At 33.9% G+C, this 18,937-nt stretch overlaps 1 protein-coding gene across 8 annotated transcripts in view; it reads right to left on the bottom strand.

Annotated features, from left to right (window-relative positions):
* Positions 1–1,246: 1,246 nt before the first annotated feature.
* Positions 1,247–18,937, bottom strand: part of LOC130801839 (origin of replication complex subunit 3) — a 23,510-nt gene continuing 5,819 nt past the window's right edge. For 2 of the 8 annotated variants that reach the window (XM_057665755.1, XM_057665750.1), the window contains 15 exons: positions 18,601–18,770; positions 18,384–18,511; positions 17,663–17,936; positions 17,494–17,571; positions 16,518–16,594; positions 16,353–16,431; positions 15,340–15,536; positions 11,744–11,813; positions 9,857–9,942; positions 8,641–8,727; positions 5,657–5,732; positions 2,834–2,961; positions 2,080–2,256; positions 1,741–1,912; positions 1,247–1,645 (listed from right to left, as the gene is read on the bottom strand). In XM_057665755.1, coding sequence (XP_057521738.1) covers positions 1,807–1,912; positions 2,080–2,256; positions 2,834–2,961; positions 5,657–5,732; positions 8,641–8,727; positions 9,857–9,942; positions 11,744–11,813; positions 15,340–15,536; positions 16,353–16,431; positions 16,518–16,594; positions 17,494–17,571; positions 17,663–17,936; positions 18,384–18,511; positions 18,601–18,770 — 1,733 coding nt within the window. In that variant the 3' untranslated portion in view covers positions 1,247–1,645; positions 1,741–1,806. Of the gene's footprint in view, positions 1,653–1,740; positions 1,913–2,079; positions 2,257–2,830; positions 2,962–5,529; positions 5,615–5,656; positions 5,733–8,640; positions 8,728–9,856; positions 9,943–11,743; positions 11,814–15,339; positions 15,537–16,352; positions 16,432–16,517; positions 16,595–17,493; positions 17,572–17,662; positions 17,937–18,383; positions 18,512–18,600; positions 18,771–18,937 lie in introns of those variants that run through there. The other 6 variants (XM_057665751.1, XM_057665753.1, XM_057665752.1 and 3 more) reach the window with 6 other exon arrangements.

Here is an 18,937-nt window from a genome sequence, read left to right as displayed (position 1 = left end):
GATTTGCGATATGGATTATTTGAAATTGATGACCATAGTCGATAAAAACTCGAATGGAACCAATTGGTTCCTTATTCCCGCTTGCTACTCCCAAGTTGGAAACTGAAGCTTAACATAATGTTGGAAACTTCAACTATTATGCAAGCCTGCTCGGTATCAAGCATTCATCAATTAAAAGAACAATTACTTATTATGTTCTGTTCATACTTTTTGTGTATGGCTTTTGATTGGTAAACTTATGTGTACGCTTTAGTAGAATTGAGATCAGTTTACATGAAAAACTACAAGTGCTATTTTTAACTAACTTAACAATGATTGTACAAATTGTCATCATCTTCGACATATTCAGTTACAACCACTCACACATTGTCATTAATACTTTCTCTATTTTATAATTTGTGGATACTTTGACTTTTACATCATTCTCAAGTTATATTTTGACCTTTTCATTAGTATTGCCTCTTGTTCCACTTTTGTTCTATTTCTTTTTTGGCAATTTCTTCGAATCTATTCTCCACCTTATCTGGTACACAAATTAATATTATACCTTAAAAAAGAAGTGGTTTTTAATGAGAATAAAAATAGACATTTAACAAATTATAGTTGTGTGATGTTAGATTCGTCTAAACATTTATTTTTAATAAATGAATTTTTGTTATTTTACTTTTATATAACTAAAAATAGTACAAGTTATAATTACGCATTGACATGCATATTTTAGAAGGTAATACAAGTAAAAACAAAACAAAAAGTATAGTGAAAAATATTTAATGCGTATAATTAACCTAAAAAATTGCATTTACCAAATCTTTTTAATCATTTATTCAAAATATATAGTGAGAAGTATAAAATGTTTGCAACATAACCTCCGACGGGCTTAGCAAATCATATTACTATTTGTGTTAAATATATGTTTATTTGATGCAGCATAATACTTCAAAACTGAAATTAATTCTCAACTAATTACTGTTATTACTTAATTTTATCAAAATTTGCCAAACTTGCAACTCTTGCAACCAATAAATATTTTACGAAAAATCATTGTCTTCAAAAGCATTTTTCATTTTACACCTACATTCTCATTTTTCATTGATTTTGCCACATTATAAAGTATAACTTATACAACTTACAACTGGTTAGAGGAATTAATTAATCTAATCAATTATTTTTTTAGTATTTTAACCATTAACCTCATAGTGACATTATGCTTTCAAAAATAAACAAAACAAATATCAATAACAAATATGAAACGCCAAAAAGTGCTCAAAGCTTACCATAAATTATAAATGAAACTATATTTCTTAGAATTAATTGTAAATTATATTAAAAATATCTTAACTAAAACATCATAGTAAATTTTTTTGATTTTGTTTAAATATTGTACAATTAAAATTCTAGGTCCGCCACCGTCTACAAGGGGAAGACATGCAACCAAATTGACGCTGCAGCATCTTCTGGAACATTTAACATACATGTTTAGCATAATCGATTGTCAAACCCCATCACTAGCAAAAATCTCGCAGCTACGTATAAACTTTAAATAAAGGACCGGCCTGCGTTTAACCTGATACTTGTGTTAGAAAGTAACCGGAGGTTCATATCTTTTTGATGTTCTACGGAGTATAATGTGCAAGGACAGATGAATCTGCAGGCTACGATGAAGGTTAGATTTAAATAGATGTAGAATGAATAGAACATAATGAAAAGGGAGATACGGAACACTTGAAAGTTTTGCATTACCGGTTGAAGATGCAAGGAAAGGGAAGCTTGGTACACACGCAAACCCTTCTTTCTCCGCACATGTTACTACAATCCAAAGGCCATTCTCTGCACAAAATCGGGACGCCTTTTTGTAGGCATTCGGAGAAGTCCAGTAACCTGGAGTTCTGAAACAGCCTTGCAGAAACGTGCCCTTTTGCAGATAAGGTTAAGGATATCGAGCCAGAATCAATACTTGATTTATCAGGAAAATTAAAAGTGCAGCCAGCAAAACAGAATAAAAAGAGACATAAGCCACAAGCCCATAGAATAAACATTCAAAGAAGTTCATTATATCATAATAGGAACCACAAAGGATACTGTATTGCTGCTTCATTGGTACTATTTGATAGTTCGACACCCTTCTTTTTCTTAGGTGTTGAAGATTTCTTTGTTTTACTTCTAGCTTTGGTCGATGGATTTACAAGAATAGCCTTAAAAGAGTGGAACCAATCATGAACGTTAATGATATCACCGTGCTCTTGAGCCAGAATGTACCTTGACAGGAAAAAATACAAAAGTCAGAAAAACGGTGAAATTGAAAAGGAAAATTCCAAACTCTAGGGAGGCACAAGTACAATGCATGACTTTTTCCTAATTTCAGGACCAAGTAAAAGCTCTAGTGGAGGTTCAACTCACCAAAGCAGCACGATACGAAACTATTGATTAACAAATATACATAACAATGGTTCATGCACACAAAAAAAGAAAATAAAACAGCTAACTTCTCAGTTCTCCCCGGTGAGAATTGAACCTAGCAAAAGGGTTTTGGAGTTCCATACTGCGAAGAGCTGTCTGTGCCTTAGCTTCAGACAGGCAGAAAGATTAATTATCCAAGAACCCTCAAACTGATAAAAAAAATAAAAAGAAAAGAAAAAAAGGAAAAAAAGAAGGGAAGCAAAGATATTACAGAAGGGACGAGACACTACTTTCTTTTCACTAAAGCAGTAGAGAATAAACCAGCAGCACTAACAATGCCATACTGGAAAGATAATAGAAATGATAGGCAATAAGAGAGAAAACACAGGACACAAACAATAGCGACAATGAACAGGAGAGCAAGTTAAGTGCTTACAATATTGAAGTGTCGTGAGCAGATGGCAGCAATCGGCTTCCCCTCATGCTGCAGCAGCTACAACGCAAATATTTATGGAAATCCAGCAGGTCAGCTTGAATTCTTTTTCGATGATCTCCCAGTAAGGCCTAACACAAATGATAAAAGTTAGGACAATTTGTCAACAACAGCGTCTTATCACAAAAAGAAAAGTCTATAAATGTTAATCAGTTGTGATAAGACTTTTCTTTTGAAGAAGGCAATACTTAAACATTTACGAGCAACCCATCTTTTATGTTGTTTCCATAATTATTATAAGTCTAAAAGAACACCTTTCAAATATATTTTCACGGGAATCCACAATTTTTTAATGGAATCTACCCATATTTCCTCATTTGGTCCCACATAACATTTTCCTTAAAAGCACATTAAATTTGCGGATAACCAACAACAATGCCAAAGTCTTCATTCCGAGATATAGGGTTGGCTACATAACAAAATTAATCAACATAAGAGACCACCCTTAACAATTCACCTATCCATATTACTGTTTCCAACACTTTATGGTCCCCAAACCTAATACCACCATATCCTTATTCTCTCACCATCCAAGTCAAATTTGTTCTCCCTCAACCTTTTGTGTGGTCTTCACTTGTCTAGCTCTTGATGTCCCATTTTTAATTGTTCCGACATGGCTCGTCACACATAGTTAAACAAACGAAACCAACTGTCCTTAATATTATTGACAGTATCTCCCACACGTAATTTCATTCCTGGGATTCTATCTTTTAGTATATGCCCACAAATCATCCCAACATGTGCATTTCAGCTACTTTCACAATGTTGTTTATAAGCCCAACATTGTAATACATGTGTGATAATCGTGATCGTTGTCCTATATATTTTCCCATTAATAATCTAGGTACAGTATGCTAACATAATATTCTCAAGCTCTTCTCTATTTGAGCCTCCCACATTAGATACGATAAATTTTTAAAAATTAATTTCAGCATGCACAATATACTAGTCATACTTTCTTTGTATTTGGAACTTTGATTCATTTGATGGGCTAGAATACATGGGGATAACCATTGGAACTGATACATTGGCTCATGTAACCAACCCAATCTTTTAAGATAAAGGCTCTTGCATTGTTATTTTTGTTGCGGGCTAGATTTCTATATTTCGTAAAAGGAAAATTGCGAACCAACTTTTAGTTTTATGCTTTTATTTTTAGTTAAAATCAATTTTTGATAAGATTCACATGGTATCACCACTTTTAAATAGATTACATCCGGATTTCAATTAAAAGGCCATCAAGTTGCGGTGGTACCTAGTGAAAAATGTAGATAAGGTCCGGGGCCGAGAGCGGCGCGCAGCATCCCCTAGGAAATTATAGACGTAATGAGAGGAGGGTCAACATTTGTGGCTACAAGAGACTAAGTTGGAACGAGAAAAGCCAAAATTGTTACGCCATGGAATTTCAAAATTTCATTCTCAGGGAGAGACAAGAATAAAAGTGAATTTGGAACTATTATGGACAACAAAGTGGTTAGGAATGTAGTGAAATATGATAGGATAATGAAATTTATTTGCAGTAAAGAAGTTGCCAATGTTTTGAGTTGCACCAGATCAGAAGCAACTTTGAGGCGGTTGTTTTTAATGAGGTGATAAGGTGTATCGGAGATGTAGATGTGGAAGGAAAAACAATGGAAAACCATTATGGACTTTGCTTAATTTGATTATAGCTAACACTAGGTTCTAGAAGCAAGAAAGACATTTGGTGACTTGTCAAAGAGGAAATGCCACCCAAATAGACTTCTTGTTGACAAGGACTAAACAAGGGGTGCAATGTGAACATCTTGATTGTATGGAAATACTTGGGCAGAGTAGACACACAACTTAGACCTCAAACACTTGATCTTAGTTATTAAAAGCATATGCCAACATGTAATTTTTCATATTTCTTTTTGAAATTTTGAATTATTCGGCCCCCTATAGTGCGTCTTTTGACTGTATCTCAATTTGAGAGAGTTTTTCTCATGCTTGGGTGTGCCATAGGCCTAGGCCTTCCCTGCAAAGGCTTTTCGAAACTACTCTTGATTATTGAATCCAAACAAACACCCGAAAACATATATGCCAATAAGAGAGTAGCATTTGATAGTAGAAACTTACAAACGGAAAAGCATAGATGCAAGAGAGTCAAAGTTGATGGTGGAAGCTTAAAGATGGAAATATGAAATTTGTATTCATTAGGAATGTTATGAAAGTAAATTGAAAAATCAAAATCCCTTCCGACCAAACATGGATGAAATGAAGTGCATTACCTATTTAGTTAAAGAGATTCCAAGAGAATCAAAGGTGTACAATACAGTTTACAAGGATACAATAAAGAAGCAAAGGCCTTTGTAAAGAAGAAAAAGGCTCGAGAACTGTAGGAAAATGTTGATCTATGTTACTCAGACTTCGGAGCTTGGGACAGATTCAATCACAAGTTTAGACTCGGCTATGTTGTGAAAATTTTCTATGATTTTAGACTAAATTGGACTATTGGGATGTCACACCAATGTCAGAGTGTCAAAACTCAGATATCAGACATGGTGACAATGTTAATGCACTTCTTCATTTTCATTCAAAGCATGTTTCTACCTAAAGTCATTTACCATCATTTATCAGAGCTATAAGCTTAATGGCCACCTACAAACACAAATGCTCACCTAAAATGTGATGAGTGTTGACGGGATTATTGGAATGACAAGACTTCATTAACTAGAAAAAAAAACCCAGTTGTTTTTGGATAATCTGTTACAGATTCAAACATTTAATAAATCAGAAAACACTTACTGTTTGAAGCTTGTCGACTTTATTGAAGCACAAGATTTCATGAAAGGGCATACCTTCAATGGGCTTCATCTGATCCCTGCAGAAAAAAAAAATAAAAAATCAAAGACCCGAGTACATGCAGTATCGGAAACCTATCAACTTAAACATTGGCATAAAGATTATCCTGATGATGTTCACAAGCAAACAAAACAGAAGCAAGCGGAGCAACTTAAAACCTGAAAATTAATACATAACAGCTTATCATACAGAAAGTCAGTGAACTGAATCTGAAATAAAAAGGTTATTTATCTGAATAAGTTCAGGCGTATCCATGCAGAATAGACTTAACACGGGAAATTATTGACAAGAGCTACTGTTTTTGTCATATCTATCAATTTGATTATATGCATTTCTAGATAAAATCCACCAACCTTCAATGTGAGAAGCAGCTAATCAAACTTAATAACAGCCTAAGTAGCTTTCATGAGACTTCAGTTACGAAGAACTTAAAGACCAAGATCAAAATACACAATCTTGCACCAACTTTTGAGCCACCATTAGATAAGTAAGAAGGGTATAGACTATCCTCTAGGGTACCATGGTCGGACATAATTCCAACACCAAGATTCAACAACACTCCATTACCCCCAATGTCACTTAATTGGCATACAACTTTCTTGCACTCGCATCACAGTCGAACAGTTCATACAAAAACTTCATTACATGAAACTTAAAAGCAACACAACCCTATGAAAAAAACCTAGATTTTTCCATTCGATAAATACAATTTACACATGTAACTTCCTATCTACAGAAGATTGCGTTCTTAAGGTGCTTAAAAAACTGTGCTGCATTTTTTTATTTTAAATTCTAATCTTTAGAAAGAGACGTTCCAAACCTCAGCATGCAAGAGTAAACATTCGAAGTTAAAGTACAATACTTGTTACCAATAATATTTATTTTCTGAAAATGAGATTATTAATTTTAAAAAATAGTTAAGATTACAGGCTGCAGGTGCTACAGAACAAAAATGGATCAGAAAATATTTATTTACTTGCTTGAGGGACTAGAATCTCAATGTTCAAAACATAAAACATGATGCACAAAAGGAGGAAAGACTTGCTAAAGGTCATATTTTCCACCCTTCTCTACGCCTTGTGAGCTGCAAAGAATGTTGAGAAGCATTCTCTTTCCTCACAAAATCAAATTGCTGCTCAAGAGAAGTTATGGAACACCGTCAAATGGCGATAGCTCTTCGCTGACGGTTGTTTGAAAATTTACATATACTAGTTTGGAAAGATCAAAATATGAGTGAAATTAAGTGTCTTGGGAGTTGGGATTAATGAGGTGAACACTGAATGGTGGATAAAAGTAACAGTTACGTAGCAGGTTGCGACTTGGTCCTATAGTGCTTAATCATGAGTCGAAAAGACTAAAGAATAAAGTATTATCAGGACAAAGATGAAATTCCCCTTCTCAGTCCACAACCAAATATGCTCTAATGAGCATTTTGTATGATGTGTAAAGGTCCTTTAGTTTAACATCACCATCAACAAACGGTAAAAGAACAAGGATTTTTAAAGGCTTCGCAGATGTCTTAGAGAAAGGAACACTTAAATCTTGTAATTGTTCAAATGGAGTCAAGGTCTTACATACATCTTATGGGACAACAATTCCAAGGCTTAATCCCAACAATATGGGTCGCGGCTAATACATCTCATGCATAGGCAAATCTCGTATATAACCTTGGGTAGCACGTGTTACCCATGATATTTTTTTTGAGAGTGAACTTCAGTCTTCACGCACTCTTTGCATTTTCAGATGTAGGGTTTTTCTTTCCTTTCAGTGTCTCTTTCTCACACACTATTTCTTCATCCTTCTTCTCATTCGATCGATTCTTCTTCTTCCTCGCCCATCAATGTTGTGCTTCTCTTCAAATGAAATCTCCCCTCATAAGTCAGACTTCAATCCTCAACTCCTTAGTACATAATAATTTAATATTTATTTATTTATTTTATAATTTATCTATTTATTTACTTCAATACATCAGTGCTACCCATAAGTTTGGATTCTAGATCTGCCACTGATCTCATGGAAAGAACAAAAAAAAAGGAAAAAAAGAAATGAAAATTTTAAGGAAAATTTTCAATATAATTCTTTTGCGGAGATTCTCAATAGCATTAAGTATCGTTTTTTTAGGAAAGGCATCATCAAGCATCATACTGAATCCAGTAACTTAAATCTTAAGTGGTCTAACATGCATGGACCTCAAAAAATAACATTTGATTTGTAAATGTATGAAGTAGAAAAAGGAGCTTCAGCTGTAAAGGTGGAACTACAAAAATGTGAATTGAATTCAAACTCAAAGCCCATAAACAGCAACTAGTAATAGAAACAATAGATCACACTCTTTTAGTGTAGCACAAATTTAGGAAGAAACACACAAATTTTAATCATAGCTTTTATGAGCGGGATATATTGAATGAAGATAATGATGATGATTACCCAACTACAAAATGTTAGCATGCATGCATTACAATCATACCTTTACATTGAATGATGTTTACGAACGATGATGATGATGATGATGATGAACCAAGGTAAACAATTTTCTTTCAATTTGTCTTTGATATTTGCGAGTCCAAGAACATTTCTTATGTTAAAGGATTTAATGAAGGGGGAGAATAAATACAGATAGAATTGATTGTCTTGGTGGTAAATTAGTAAGAGGTTGAGTCAAATAAAATGTGTTACTTACATAGCAGCGATCTCTCACATTGATTTGTTTTGGTGCATGTAGTTGATCCATTATTATTGGGAATTTGGTTTTGACATTTATTAGCATTGTTGTGATGAGCTATCTCGAATTAAGAAAATCTTTAAAAATCTATTTCTAAAAACGATATATCAAAAATTTCCTAATAGAGCTAGAGAAAAGGTAGAAAAATTTAAAAAAAACTTTGGGAAAAATATGGATAGTCAAGCAAAAGAAAAACAATCATTACCGAAGCATCCATTCAATTAATGCAATTGCTTTCCCATTCACATCCTTTGAACCTTTACATGTGCTTGTACCTCGGGAAGACAACCTCCTGAAAAACATTTGAAAAGAAAACTAATTGCTCATAGATGAAAGAATAAGGATGGATAGTTAAGATTGACTTCCTATAAAATTGGACAGACAACAGTACTAAAATAAGGTTTAGGGCAACGATAGTAATGCATTATACACAAATAACCTCTAGAGTTTTACTTTTCCCACCACCTACTTGAACATGTTCAACAAAGAAAGGATGGTTAAGGTTGACTTATTATGAAATTGGACAGATGATAGTGTTTTAATAATAATGCATCATACATAAATAACCTTCAGTGTTTTAATAATCCCACCAGGAACTGCTTCAACATGTTGGGCACTGAGCCTAATCCCACACTCATGCTACCTACATCAAAAAAATTATCATAAACCTGAGCTCAAATACGTACTAGGTCATAAGGCCGACAATGTCATCCTAAACTGCTAGAAGTCCAACCCAAGTAAACAAAAAAAAAAGGATAAAAAAACTCTCTTAGTAAATGAGGACTTAGCAGTTGGTGGATGCAAGTTGCAACGAGTCATGGGTCAATTCGAATATTGGTCGAGGTTGCCCTAATATAGAACCCAACTCATCCACTATCCATCAAGGTTTAAAATTATAATATTTTTTCTGGTGATGTAGATACCTAAAACCCTAAAAATCTTAAAAAGTTTGTGCAATTTAAGCTTATGCTTATGTTTAAACTTTTAAATGGTTGCTACCTGTTTTCTTAGTGCGTAGGAGTCATGACTTATAAAAAATATATTTGACATAAATATTTGTAAAAAAATATATTTGACATAAATATTTGTATTATGTGAATTTTATTTGCAAGATTTAAGCATTGTTGTAGTGTCGTCTTTGACCCACTAGTCACTCCAACCATACAATTTGCCCCTGGTTGATGGGTGCACCAGTTTTTGTTTGGGGTTTAGCAAGTGATGGATGAGTCAGACGACTAACAGATTACTAGTGGGTGAGGTTACATTGACCCAACTCCGAACAACTTCTGACCCATTGACAGCCCTCGTGTCAGATATGTTTATTCTTTTATTAAGGCGCTAAGATGTTATTTAAGTTGAGTAAAAAGGGAAGAACAAACAAGATCATTACAGAAAAGTAAGGACCAAGGAAAGAAAATTACACTGACACATTGAGCGTATCACTTCCTGCACTCTTGCAATCCACATAATTCATCACAGTTTTTAGCTCCTTGATTTTATCATAAATCTATGAGGAGACAGAAGATGTATGGAAATGAAAAAATCAGCTTCGACTATAAAGATCAACTATCTTTTTAAATAAAAGATCATATATGAAGCTTCCATCAAAGAAAATGCATACACAAGACAGTTGTACAGAAGCATCAACCCAAAGGGAAGGTTCACAGAATTAGTAATCAGAATATTTCATTAGCCAGATGCCATTAAGAGGCTCTATCTGAACATAAATCTCAATTCTAAACCTTGGAGAAAGATGACAAAAACTGGGTAAGCTAGGTTAATTTATTCACAGACATAATTTTGCTATGCACACAATCAACTATCCTTAACAATCGACTGAAGAACTTCATGTCATGCATTAATGAATTGGACCTAATTAAGGTTTTTCCTATCATGCTTGTAATTTTCAGATAGCTAGATCAACGGAAAAGGAAAATTGACGACATACATAGTTATATAAGATTGATACTTTCAAAAATATTATTTAAACTTTATTAGCTCATTGCACTGTCATGTTTCTGATATTGGACCATCCAAAGGGAAGGTCATTTAACAAGCCAAAATCAAAAAAATAAAAGAAGGAAATCATGCAACTTCATAATGTTCAGGCTGTGCAATGATAGAATCTAGTTTTCCAATTGGGTATTCAAAACAAGCATCAATTGCATTCACTAAATGCCCAAAAGTTGCTTCAGCCAAACTAGAGAACCCTTGGATAACTATAAAATTGCTCAACAAAAAAAAATAAAAGAAAGGCACAATTTTAAACAATGGAGAGACTAAGAAGGCAAAGACCTAGTCTCCTAGATTCTTGAGCTCGATTTGACTTCAGAACATGTATAGTTTTATACATAAAGATATGGTATCCTAAAAACGTTCTTATGTCATTCGAGTAGTTCAATATTTCAGATTGAACTATTAATAAATATGGTGATGCAGGGTTTCAAGTTGTCTTGGCAATGTAAGCTCAAAAACCTTTACGAGTCGCAATATAGTGATGGGTTCTAGTTTTTGCACTATGGTTTGAATACAATAGCTGAAAAAAATTACAAGTTAACAAACAGACGTTGAAGACGCCCTGAAAAACATGTTGATTTCCTATGTTCCTACTCTTCAGTAGACTTTCTAGAAGAGATCAGAGCTGTGCAACATAACACTACCTCTATATAGAATGCACATGACAGAGAATATTTGTTTTAACTTATAAGATCCTTTTGGCAAGTGTTTCATCAAAAAATCCTGGAGTACCTTACAGCTTAAAGTAATTAATTAACATTTGAGAGTTTTGAAAAGCACATATTTTAGGAAATCAGCAAGAGATGCACGGTTTTTCAATCTGATAGGGCCATAACTTTTGCAAGTCTGCCAAAGCTTTAGACCTTAATTAGTTTTATATCTTTGTTAAGCTGGGAACAATTTGGACCACCACCAACTGTAAAAAAATTCTAGAATGACTAAAAGCATGCACACAAAAAAAAGTAATTGAGAATGTGCAGCTGATGCAGCTGTATATGTTTTAAACATGACAATGCAGAAGTTAATATCATAAAAGCATAAAGTTTGGAGTAATCTTTCTTTCAAACAGTTCATTTTGGTTTAATTTTTTTATAATAGTTGCCTGATAAGCCCAACCATGTTATAGTGAGAAGTAAAGCCTGAAGGGGAACATCCAACTTAGCAAGGTCATGAGATTATAAATTAAATTGCAATATAAGTCAAACAAAGCATATGCGCATAACAAAATTCTAATTTCCCATGAGAGATTCAATCAAAAACTTTTGAGTTTACCATCTCAAATTATATTATACCTCGCATATATCATCGACATGTCTCTCCCAGCTATTCAGCAATTCAGGCAACTCTGCTAGTGGAAGATCCCTGTTTAAAAACATTTTCAGACATCTAACCACAATATTAAATTATACATAAGATTATGCACATTGACACAATTAATTGCTAGCAAGTCTTCCGTGTGATGATTTGTTGGGTGTATGATTAAGATTGCATTAGAGGTGAATTTTTATGTGAGATTTAGAAGGAAGATTAACATAAATGTCCGAACTATACAGCATCTTCTTTAAAAGGTCTCAACTTTTGGTTAACTATGAATGAACCTGCTTCTTTAAATCCCAAATGGTAACTTTTTAAACAGGAAAGAAAAACATCCTTATTTTTCCTTTTGTTCATCACCAACAAGGGACTCACTGTCCCTTTTTCTACCCCCAAACCCACCAGAATGTCGTCATTCCTGACCCCAGCAGCCTACACATAAACCAACAAGTTTGAGAATGGTGTGGTCATGTGGGGTGGGATGTTTGGTTGGTAGTGGTAGGCGGAGGGTTTTTGGTTTATTGTTTTTCTAAAAATCAAAAGTCATTTGTTAAATTCAAAATTCATATTTTTGACGCAAAAAAGGTCATAAAAGTTATGAAAGGTACATTCAGGGGATGTAGAATTTACCAAAAGAAAAGAAGATGGTGGTACGCGTTTTGCATGAGGCGAGGGTGATGAGTTTAGCAAAGAAGAAAATATTGTTTTTATTTGATGAAAGAAAGAGAAAAATAAAAGATGATCAATTGTATGGTGACATATGGCTTTGTATCCCATTATACAGGTTAATTTTGTATCAAAACACTAAAAGAAGTGATCTTAAATAGTATATCAAAAATTGGGGTGACTGCAAAAAGGAGCATGATTGACTCTTATCACAGTCACAAGTTATAAAATTTGTACACAAAATGTTAGGATTTCAGTAATCAAAATTACTTGTATTAATAATAGGTCTATCCATAGATTTCCCAGATTCTAAGGAATAATCGACAAGGGTGGTCTCAACCAGAAACCTGGAGTGTGGACATAGTAGTGTTCCACTTTCACGACCCCATAAAGTTTAATTGCTCAAGTGGGATCGTCCAAACTTCCAAACAATATTGTCAAAGCTTTTCTAGCTTCTATTTACAGATCAAAAAGGTGGAAAATCTGCATAATAAATATGAATTAGACAAAAATCATCTTCATTTTCATTTGCTATAGAATTTACGTTCTATACATGATGTGCAAGTAATAAGTACCCACCCCCATTGAACCTGAATCATTCTAAGTTGTGTTATGTGTTCCTGCCCCACCATAGTGTAAAACTGTGGTAATGCACACGATCACTATAACGGAACGGTTGATGCGGTAACGGGAATGATGTGATTATCATAACGCCTAAATATCATTGAAACCAATTAGATATAAACGTGGTTTTACAACACAGCAACGTGTGAAATACAGTTCTTTTTTGAAAACCTTTACAACACAGCTAATGCGATGCGGTCGTGTATGTACGTGCCCCCCTAAAATTTTGTGTTATGAACTGGCTAATTGAATTAAACAGTAAAGCTAGAATTGAAATATTAAAAGGACAAAAGAGAAAACTATATTATAACATTGATGATTAAAGAAAGAATTTCAACTCTAAAAGTAATATAAAAAAAAAAGGATAGTTCAAGCAAGTAAAGAAGCCTGAGATCTCCCAAATGAGTATAAACCCACCCACCACATGTTTACTAAATTTCTGGATGATTATGACCTCTAATTCCCCTTATTTATAATAAAGCTACCTCTTTATACTAACTTATTCCCCAAGTCTTCCCTTATATGGCAATTACCTAAATTACCCTTACGTAAACCAACTATCCAAAATATCAGTTCATTGCATTTTGTTTCGTATAACAAAGGATCCATATGAACGTAAATGTACTTTTAAAGTGGTGCTTGTGATGCCACCAACTTTAGGCAAAGAATTACAATATGAGCTTATCAAAAATATCCAAGCTTTATGTATTCATTCCCTAGCAGCTTCATTAATAAGTGCAACCTATAATGCAACTGCAAAAGCTAAAGTGATGTCCCAGCATTTTACTCAAACTACAACATATGTTCAATATGTAAAATTATTTCAGATTAAAAATGGTCATATCCTTGAGCACGAAGCCATGAACCATTTGATGGTTCATGTGATCAACCCTCTCTTGGATGAAAGTTAAAAAGACTGAAAAATGGAGTCCTTGGCTCCTAGCAAATTCAACTTTATAAACCATTATAAAAACGAAATTAACTAAAATTTCTTGAAAGAAACAAGGCCCTTAACTTTTTTAAGATCTGGCACATACACAAAGATCAACTTACAAACAACTGGTATCAATTTAAGATTAGATTTCACTGGTGCGCCTAACTCATGTTCTGGCCCACGTATGATTGCATCACTGAAAGGGTTGACAGACTAGAATACCAACTACAATTAACCTTCGATGAGGGTATGCCAAGCTCAAGTCAAGTATATAAGTATTACCAATTTCTGCACTTGGTTTTTGCTAGCATCATATTAGAGCTCTATTTCTGCCATATTGTCCTCAATTTTCCAATCCTACTTGTATAGTCATTAAGACAAGCAGTATCATGTGAACTTCAAAAGTTGAAGAATATTTAATAAACAAGGACAACCAACAATCCACAGATAACATTCAGTATAGTTCTGTCCATGGGCAAGAATGAAAATTTCAGAAGGCCAATTGGTATTAAATCAACGACAACAAGAAACAACTATTGTTGGTCATTTAAAATTGCAGATCAAAATGATGGCATCTCCCAAAAACTACAAAGAAAATAAGATTAGGACAATAAACATAGATTATAATGAGATACACATTAACTGAGGAGAATGGAGGTATGCATACTACCAGAGCCCCAAGACCAATTTTAATCGGTGACTCCAGAAATTATTTTTAAAAAGAATTCTTTAACTAGGAAACATGGGAAACACTGTACTTTTCATTCCTATCACGAGTTCATGATTTATATCTATTGATATTTTTTATTCATCGCGAATAGAATAAAATCAACAAATTCCTAGTGTAAAGTACAAATACATTAAAAGATACTTCAAAATTTTCAAATATAGACATAGTATGTAAAGTTTGCTTTTACAATGTAGAACGATAGACCCCAAAGGATGTGGATATGAAAAAAGTTTATTCCCACAACATAAACATATGAAATCAATCATGACAATTATACCTCTAACGAGGCAATGAATAAAGCTACCAAAGCCTCAAGGCCCCCAGACCATCTACAAAGGTTTAGCAATTTGAAGAAAAATGGTAACACATGTTGCATAGTTCCCAGAGCCACATTATGATTAATTTTTTCTCTTCGCTGCTCAATAAAGCAGTCTTGCTTAGCTTAGAGAACAGGAACAATAACGACCGAAAACAGAAGGCCCACTCAGGCTTATACACACCAACCAACTGTATTCAATGATCACGACGTTCGTTTCTTAAGAATCAAATATCAAGTTGCACAAGCAGAGAATACATTAAAACTTGCAGAATAGTAACAATAGAAAAAATATGATACATACCTTATCTTATGCACAACTTTGTATATGGAAGCTCTTCTGGATGTGTCACCATATTGACCAGAAAAACATCCATCCTTTGAAGAAGACTTTCCTTGGTTATAGGAAATTGTTTTGGCACTGCAGTTAGTAGGATCAAGAGCTTCACTGTACAGATCTAATAGTTGTACTTTTAAGGTCTTTCCAACTTCATGTAGGCACTGCAGTTAGATTTAATCTATTAATTTATCATTATTCAGAATCCCCAACCATTTGAATAGTACTAAAATGCAATCACATAAAGCATGATTAATGAAATCCAAAAATTAATTCTTTCAATGATGTTTCCTTCGTCAACTTCACGCAATGATTAAGAATATGGAGAACCCATAAGATTAAACAGCGTATTGAATGCAGAGATAAAACTGAAAATTACTCCCTCTATCCCAAAGAAATAGCTACAAATAAAAATGGGGTGGAAATTAAGAGAAGTGAGTTAAAGTGGTTAGAAAGAATATTTTATGGGAAAGTGAGGAGAAATGTGTGGATGGGATGAAAAGCTGAGTTAATGTATGGATGAGAATTAAAGAAAAAGTATGGGTCATAACCAAAATATAAATGGGAAAAATTTGAAGGGGCAGACTAAAAAGTAAAATGGGGCTTTGGGAGAGCAGTAGGATTTAACACCATTATTGGGATATGCGCAAAGCGTGAGGCAATCCTTGTTTGATATTAAGACTTTAGGATTTAAGACCATTATTGGGATATGCACAAAGTGTGAGGCAATCATTGTTTGATACTAAGATTAGAGACTAGAGACTAGATTACATCTCATTAAAATCTATGACAAATTAATTAATCACAATTTCAAGTGCACTTAAATCCTTAAGTGAAACTTCAATTTTTATGTGCAATAGCCTCCACTTCGGAAAAAGCATAACTAACGCATAAAGTGCAATTTCACCTTAACCAATATGCGAAATCAATCAATTAAAGAAAGAAACGGAAAGGAGAAGCTTGAATGCTTGATTGCTCACCATGACTACTATGGCCCAGCGTCGGTACATGATCTTTAGCTCTCTGATAGCATGGACCAATTTTTCACATACACTGTCACTTTTAACAAACAATAAAGAGAGTCAAAACAAGAGAAATGAAAAAAGCAACATTGAATAACTCTAACAAAATGCATTGATGCAAACCTTTTGCAAGAAATAACTTGAGAAGAATGTTTCAACACCAAGCCCCGCATAAACTCATGTTTCGTCTTCCACATTTCCTACATAAAAGAAAACCAATTAAAAGAGTGAGTTTTAGGGACATCAAAGTTCTTACTATAGCAATAAGTGGAAGGAAACTTCATCAAAAAACACTTGCTGAAGATCGATCTTGTCTAAAATTTTAGGACCATAAGCATATAAGGGTATAAGGAAAACAACCACCAGATGTTTTGGTTAACAATGTTGGATTTCGAGATTGTCCATGCATCAATCAACAAAAGAGTACTAGCATATTATACAAGTAATTTTTTTCGTTGTCCAATAAGTGAGATGGCAATAATATTAAATATTATCCAGTTCCATGCTAATGCGTCAGATCTAACTTTCTAGGTCAAAGATTGCTAAATTGAGTATTAATCTTGATCAAACATATAAGCAAAATAAATTGAAAGGAACAATTCATCTTAGGATGTACCATTAGGCATAAAAACTAGAACAAATAACAAAACTACAACAAACTAATGACCATAATCACCAAGCTTTAAAATCAGACAACATCATACAATACAATAAACTAACCAAATAAAAGAGATGAAGAGAAAAACTAATATATATGTTGGATTATAGTGCTGACAAGCTGAATAATTTCTTGGACGGCAAGAGAAATCTCGACCAACACTTTCTCATTCAATAGGCAGATGAAATTAAAAATATATGCACCTTGTCGTTTCTACTCGTATATTATATAGCCACAAGGGAGACAAGATGATAGCCCATATCTAGGTATATTATACATTACGAGTAGTAAATCAACGAACGGGCAATTGTTAGGAGTATAATTTACAGAATTATGAAGCAGAAATAGATCACACAATAATTAAAGTACTCTAGACTGAATTCACGAGAGAATATGCCTTCTTTTTCCCGTTTTGGAGGTGTTGCTGAGTAAGAAGCCAACCTGAAAATCATCATCAATATCTAAGTCTTTCAGTAAAAAGCTCAGGGGCTCTGAAGAAAAATGCAGCATACAAGCAATCTGGAAAAAGAACAAGCATCAATCAGATTCGGAACAGAACCTTCAAAGCTTCCACCTAAAAAGCTACATTCCAATCACATGTTCATGTTACCTTTAAAGCTCTTATAAAAGCCGTCAAGGTTCCATCATGTTTCAGAAAATAGTCTCTCATGAAAACTGCCACCTTGTGGCCAACATTGAAACAAGAACAAGACCTTAGTAGGACAGCTTTAACAATTGCTTCCATTCTTTCAGCAGGAGACCCCAAATAAAAGTTACTAGTGCGGAGGCACAGCAATGCATTTGAGGATAGTATATTTGTTGGGGCATCAAGCGTTGTTGTGATTCCCATTACTAAGATGACTGGAATCTTAACAACCCATTTGCTGGAAAAGAGTAAAGAAAAATTAAGGACACACAGTACCAATGAGGTCATTCTGTTCTTTGTATACAAGAGTAACCGAATTCCGAAATGCATTCTTCAGTCACATAACAAAAATCTACGAATTAAAAACTAATATAAGACCAACAAGTAAACAATTTTCATATTGACCACGACATTTCTTCCACAGGTACCTAGAATTAAAATCTGCACCTAACTGACATTTTAGCCACTGGTCAACAGCAGCAACGCAAAAGCAAGGAATTGCAGCCATCCTATATCATCATTTAGAAGTGTCCCTAGAAATCTAATTATAATGCAAATTTCAGAAGTTTGATGTAGTGCTCATTTAATTCAATTTAAGAAAATAACATTTCATATAACTCTTAAAAAGTGAAGATATTTATACTCTTCTCCCTAAAATAACGGTTATGAGCTGCACAGTAAATACCTCAAAATCAGAATGAAATCAGACAAAACAGAAGCACAGCATCTCTCCAAATCTTCAATGATTATGACCATAGGCATAACCTCCCTTTGTCCACAGTACCATGAAGCAAGAATAGACATATCAGCATCCTGTTCAATATCCACAAAATATGACTCTTAAAGACAGTAGATTGTGGCAAATGCATATTTTCCTATATGTATATTACATGAGAACTTACATCCAATGTAACCATCAGAAAGTTTCTCACTAAGCGAGTCAAACAACCACCAATCCCATTCTTAGCTGAAAAATCCAATGAAGACATTTTGGCTACGTGGCAACCACAAGACTTCAAATGATTTCCAAGTTCTTTAAAAGTAAATTGATCGTCAACAAACTCCATATTTTCTGCATATAACATACGTGGTTTCTTGTTTGTAACATAAAATATTTGAGGGAAACTAATGATATTAGTATCAGCTATTTGATAGCCACAATAATATCAATGAAAAAGCAACTACTACATATGAAAATTTTATTCAGATCTACCAAGTCAGATTGAGATGCCTCGTCGT

This window comes from Amaranthus tricolor, chromosome 15 (assembly GCF_026212465.1).
Source record: "Amaranthus tricolor cultivar Red isolate AtriRed21 chromosome 15, ASM2621246v1, whole genome shotgun sequence".
Taxonomy (NCBI): domain Eukaryota; kingdom Viridiplantae; phylum Streptophyta; class Magnoliopsida; order Caryophyllales; family Amaranthaceae; genus Amaranthus; species Amaranthus tricolor.
The sequence above is the reverse complement of the archived record's forward strand: the minus strand, read 5'-3'. Positions and strand labels throughout refer to the sequence as shown.